Source organism: Nematolebias whitei, chromosome 1, assembly GCF_014905685.2.
Source record: "Nematolebias whitei isolate Nwh7 chromosome 1, NemWhi1, whole genome shotgun sequence".
Taxonomy (NCBI): domain Eukaryota; kingdom Metazoa; phylum Chordata; class Actinopteri; order Cyprinodontiformes; family Rivulidae; genus Nematolebias; species Nematolebias whitei.
The window spans coordinates 42,643,738-42,649,954 of record NC_056498.1 but is presented as its reverse complement, the minus strand read 5'-3'; the positions used below and the strand labels follow the sequence as shown (position 1 = coordinate 42,649,954).

Here is a 6,217-nt window from a genome sequence, read left to right as displayed (position 1 = left end):
CTGAAGAGACGTCAGAAGCTGCTTGATAACTTCAAACATTACATTTATGTCCAGTCTTTGACCTGCAGGGGTCAAAGGGCAGGGGGTTCAGGTGAAGGTGTAATGAATTTAAATACTAAATCCAGACACGCTTGTTCTGTCAGACGTAGGTTTGCACACAGAAGTTCTGGCACCGGATTAATTCTTGTGCCTGTTTTTATAAACTTTAAACAAACATTTTACTCAAACGATGCCCGTCCTCGTCTTCAGACTTGCGAGGGGGCTGCTTCAGACGTGGACGGTTCCACGACGGGGCTTTCTCCGGTCTGGTGGCTCTTCATGTGCGTTTTCAGACAGTGGCTCTGGGTGAAGTCTTTCTCGCAGAGGGAGCACTTGTAAGGTCTCTCTCCGTTGTGGGTCCTCATGTGGATCTTCAAGTGTTCCTGACGAGAACACGCTTTCCCACAAAGTCCACAGGTGAACCGTTTGATGCCGGAGTGGGTCAAGATGTGGGACTTCAGGGTGCTTCTGAGCTTGAAGAAGCGTCCGCACTCGGAGCATCCATACGGTGCCTCACCCGTGTGAACCCGCGTATGGTTTTTAAGCTCTGAACTGTTCAGGAACCCTTTACCGCACACGCTGCAGACAAAGGGCCGCTCACCGCTGTGAGTTTTCATGTGGATCATCAGGGTGGAGTTAGAGAAGAAGGCTTTGCAGCAGATGTGGCAGAGGTACGATCGATCCCTGTGAGTATGGGTCTTCTTGTGTGACCTTAGTGTTCCTTGAAGTTTAAAGCGCTTCCCGCAGACTTCGCAGCTGAAACGCCGTTCGCCTGAGTGAGTAAATCTGTGGCGGGTCAAAGACCTGAGGTCGTAGAGAGACCTGCCGCAGATGTTACAAATGTACTTGTCCCTGCCGGCGTGCCACTTCCTGTGAGCCTTGAGCTGTGCTTTCAGACCAAACGATCTCGGGCACAAATCGCACTTGAGAGGTTTATTTTCCATGTGGACCCAGAGGTGACCGTTCAGTGCCGACTCGGAGGCAAAGGTCTTGTCGCAGACGTGACACTTGTAAGGCCGGTTCCCGGTGTGCAGAGACATGTGGTTGCTGAGGCCAGTCGTGGTGATGAAAGCCTTCCCACAGAACGAACATTGATTCGTTTTCTGGTGAGATTGAAGATGTTCTTTAAGCTCTTCTGAAGATGCAAAACTTTCTGCACACACCCCACAAACGCTCGGCGGGTCATCCAAATGACTCCACGCATGCCGGATCAAGCCCCCATAGGCCATGTACCACAGTCCACACACCTTGCAGGGCTCTTTACTCTTCTCTCCCTCCTCCAGGATCCTCTTAGACCTTTTTCTTTTACTCTTTTTGGACAGAAGCTCCTCAGGATCCGGTTTCCAGTCATCATCTTGGTCCAAAGTCCGGTCTCCCACATTGCTCTCAGCTCCTGCCTCTTGTAGCTCCTGATCTTGTGGTAACGTTGAGGTGTTGGTCGGAGCGCTCCCTCTTTGAAGCTCTAAACTGCAAAGAAGCAGGAAGGTATTAAAGCCTGCGTGCAGCAGACTGTCACTTTACAGAGAGGGACACAAAGGTCTCATCCTCAGACCCCCCACTACCCCGCCTCGTGCACGACCACTCGCTGGAGACGAGCATTACAGGAAAAAGTGGATAAAGAAAATGGATGGTTGGATGATCTACATCCAACCAGACTGTTGGCTCCCACTGATTGGTTAGGGTCTCCTGATCACTCATTATTTGTGCAAAGCATCATGGGTAAAACCAAACAGCTGTTAAACAGCATCAGGGACCAGACAGTAGATCTGACCGAGGCAGGACTGGACCATCAGTAAGAAGATGGTGAGAAGGTGATGACTGTTGGTGCCATTATTCAGCAACAGAAGAAAACACAATCACCCCTGGTCTGGAGCTCCTTGCACGAGCTCCCTCTTTGGGTGAGGATAATGACCTTCCTTCTCAGCATCATGTCAGCCAGCTCTCTACCTTTGCCTGTCATTGTCCCCACATTTAGAGTTGCAACCCTCAGTCCCACATTCTTCACTTTCCTCTTCTCCTCTGTCTCCTGACACGTTTCCCTCCTCATGGTCTTCAACTAACAGTAGCACAATTTCCGCCGCCACCCTGTTTGTCAACAGCACCGATGGAGGTCGTTGTTAACCCGGGCCTCGACTGATCCGGTATGGTTTCTCTTTGATGAACTCGCATTATAGTTTTGGCAAAAGTGTTTTACATCGATGCCATTCCTGACACAACCCTCACCATTTACCCGGGCTTGGGACCGGCACGAGAGATACACTGGCTTATGCTCCCTAGTGGCTGGCAACAATGAATGAATAAGTTAGAGTTTTTACACATTAGGGCCAAGTCGTGGTCCAACTAGTACCCAGACCTCAACCCTACACTAAACCTGTGGTGGGAGATGAAGCTTCAAGTTAGAAAAAAGGATTTAGTTTATATAAAGAGGAGTGGGACAAAATTCTTCCTGACGTGAACAAAACGAGACAAATGACAAGAAACGTCTTCCAGCCAACGAAGGTGCTGTCCACCAAGACCGAAGAACTGGAGACCAGACCCTCGTTTCATCAGATGAGAACCTTTCTGGGACTTTAGAAGACATGTCTGAAGTACGACTGAATTAAAGAAGATGCAATGGATCAAGTCGTTATTTCCCCGTCTGAATAAAAACCATTCTTTATTTTTATTACCTTGAACTCAAACTGGCTTCACGTTCCATCACCGCTCCATCCGTGGAAACTCGGCGTTCAGCTTCGTGCTCCTCCTCGCTCTCATCGTTCTCGCCCGTCTGAAAGATTTTTTAAGGGTTTAAAAATATCTTTCTAAACTGTTTGTATTTTAAACTTAGGAGGACAAAACTCCTGAGACAGAAAATTAAACTGGCTAAAAATAAACTAAATTATTGTCTGTAACAGCCGAACATCTCACCTGGACTCCAGTCACCGATGGTCCACATACAATTTGATGTTGAGCGGTCTCTTTACATTTAGTTTCACATAGAGCAATCTTTTGTATCTTAAATTTGAAGTTGAAGTTTTTATTGTATGTAGAGCGTTCAGTTTGAACTTAAATCAATGTAGAGCGGTCTTGTTTAACCTCTAATTTCATGTAGAGCAGTATTTTAATTCAGTTTGATGTAGAGCGATATTTTGTATTTAATTTTCGGTAAAGCAGTAGTTTAACCTTTAGTTTGATGTACAGGTGTTTTAAACTTAATTCAAAGCAGAGCAGGTTTTTTTTACTTTTAATTTGAAGGAGAGCAATATTTTTAATTTTATGTAGAGCAGTCTTTTACTTTCAGTTTGATGTAGAGCAATCGTGTTAACCTTTAGTTTGATGTAGTCATAAACATGTTTTTTTGAAGAGCAGTTTTATTTTTAATTAGAAGCAGTCTTTTTACTTTTAATTTGAAGGAGAGCAGTCTTTCTTACCTTTAATTTGATGTAGAGCAGAGTCTTTCTGATCCCTGTGGCGTTCATGCTCCCGTAGATCTTCTCTGGCGTTAGCGTCTTGACTTTGAGCCTCACAAGGTTTTTGCTCCGATCAGATTTGTAGAGGTTGAACTTTTTGTCCCCACCAGCCAGCTGAGGTAAGGTGGACCTCAGCAGGTCCACAAACTCCCCCTCCTGTAGACCACGAGGACACTTCAGGTCCAGCACTGAAGACCGGCGGAGCTCTGAAAAGGTTCGAGTTCAGCTGGAGCTCTTTGACAAGCATCATCATCGTGATTGGATGTTTTAGACTCACCTGTTTCTGAGAGAGCATCTGACTGAGGGTCCTCCAGCATGCAGATCCTGAGGAAGTAATGAGATGGTTCTTCACCGAGCCTAGGTCTGCCACGTCTCCTCTTCTCAGGCTGATCTCCAGGAGACATCAACCTGACGTAGAGCAAAAAGGTCTGACCCAAGAAGTGTTCAAATAAAAACATCCATCCATCCATTTTCTTCTGCTTATCCAGGGTCGGGTCGTGGGGGTAGCAGCCTAAGTAGGGAGGCCCCGACTTCCCTCTCCCCAGTCACTTGGTCCAGCTCCTCCGGAGGAATCCCGAGGCAATCCCAGGCCAGCCGAGAAACATAGTCCCTCCAGCGTGTCCTGGGTCTTCCTCTGGGTCTCCTCCCTGCGGGACGTGTCCGGAACACCTCACCAGGGAGGCGTCCAGGAGGCATCCTAAACAGATGTCCGAGCCACCTCAACTGGCTCTTCTCGACGTGGAGAAGCAGCGGCTCTACTCTGAGTCCCTCCCGGATGATCGAGCTTTTCACCCTATCTCTAAGGGAGAGCCCAGACACCCTGCGGAGAAAACTCATTTTGGCCGCTTGAATCTGAGATCTCATTCTTTCGGTCACAACCCAAAGCTCGTGACCATAGATGAGGGTAGGAACGTAGATTGATCGGTAAATTGAGAGCTTCGCCTTTTGACTCAGCTCTCTCTTCACCACGACAGACCTGTACAGTGCCCGCTTCACTGCAGACGCTGCACCTATCCGCCTATCGATCTCACATTCCATTTTTCCCTCATTCGTGAACAAGACCCCAAGATACTTGAACTCCTCCACTTGGGGCAGGACCTCCTCCCTGACCCGGAGAGGGCACTCTACCCTTTTCCGGCTCAAGACCATGGCCTCGGATTTGGAGGAACTGATCTTCATCCCGGCCACGTCGCACTCTGCTGCGAACTGCTCCAGCGAAAGCTGTAGGTCACGATCTGATGAAGCCAACAGGAACACAACATCTGCAAAAAGCAGAAACGCAATCCTAAGGCCACCAAAACGGATCCCCTCAACACCTTGGCTGTGCCTAGAAATTCTGTCCATAAAAGTTATGAACAGAATCGGTGACAAAGGGCAACCTTGGCGGAGTCCAACTCTCACCGGAAACAAGCCCGACTTACTGCCGGCAATGCGGACCAGGCTCTGACACCGGTCGTACAGGGACCTAACAGCCCATATCAAAGGGCCTGGTACCCACCCCATACTCCCAGAGTACCTCCCACAGGGTTCCCCGAGGGATGCGGTCGAACACCTTCTCCAAGTCCACAAAGCACATGTAGACTGGTTGGTCAAACTCTCAGCAGGGTCCTGGAGGGTGCGTGGGAGTGTAGAGCTGGTCCAGTGTTCCACGACCAGGACGAAAACCGCACTGCTCCTCCTGAATCCGAGGTTCGACTAGCCAACGGACCCTCCTCTCCAGAACCCCCGAATAGACCTTACCAGGGAGGCTTAAGAGCGTGATCCCCCTGTAGTTGGAACACACTCTACGGTCCCCCTTTTTGAACAGGGGGACCACCACACCAGTCTGCCAATACTGGGGAACTGCCCTCGATGTCCACGCAATATTGCAGAGTCGCATAAGCCAACACAACCCTACAACATCCACAGCCTTAAGGAACTCCGGGCGAATCTCATCCACCCCTGGGGCCCTGCCACCGAGGAGCTTTTTAACCACCTCGGTGACCTCAGCACCAGAGATTGGAGGGCCCGACCCAGAGTCTCCAGGCTCCGCTTCCTCAGTGGAAGACGTGTCGTGGGATTGAGGAGGTCTTCAAAGTATTCTGCCCACCAACCCACAACATCCCGAGTTGAGGTCAGCAGCACACCACCCCCACTATAAACAGTGTTGGTGGTGTGGCTGCATGTAGGCATAAGAGGGGTCACTATCAGAGACTGGGTCGCCATGTCAAAATCCAAGATGGCCATCACCAGAATCATCTTTAGGTGTGTGTAAACTGACCACCACAACCATTTGAGAAAACTAGTTTTATTTTGCTGATACGTTTAGTTTCCTCAAACGACTGGGGTGGCTGAAGATTAATCCATGTTGACCAAAGCCACCAAAGCACCCCCGGCGCCACCACTGGTGTTGGATAAAACTGCTCCAGTCCATTTTAAACTCCCTCCAGCCGTTCAGATGGCACTGATGAACCCGGCCACATCACCCAATCAAAACAGGAATCAAACATCTGCTGCTCTATGTGTTGCTCTACATGTTGATCTACATGATACTCTACATGTTGTTTTACATGTTGTGCTACATGTTGCTCTATGTGTTGTTTTATATATTGTGCTATGTGTTGCTCTACATATTGTTTTACATATTGTGCTACATGTTTCTCTACATGTTACTTTACATATTGTGCTACATGTTGCTCTATATGTTGTTTTACATATTGTGCTACATGTTGCTTTACATATTGTGCTAT

The 6,217-nt window shown here is 48.5% G+C and overlaps 1 protein-coding gene across 1 annotated transcript in view; it reads right to left on the bottom strand.

The window, feature by feature from the left end:
* Positions 1–245: 245 nt before the first annotated feature.
* Positions 246–6,217, bottom strand: part of LOC119418495 (zinc finger and BTB domain-containing protein 11) — a 15,737-nt gene continuing 9,765 nt past the window's right edge. The window contains exons 7-10 of the mRNA XM_037685824.1: positions 3,766–3,896; positions 3,450–3,694; positions 2,709–2,806; positions 246–1,506 (exon numbers count right to left, since the gene is read on the bottom strand). Of these exons, the coding sequence (XP_037541752.1) occupies positions 246–1,506; positions 2,709–2,806; positions 3,450–3,694; positions 3,766–3,896 (1,735 nt within the window). The remainder of the gene's footprint in view (positions 1,507–2,708; positions 2,807–3,449; positions 3,695–3,765; positions 3,897–6,217) is intronic.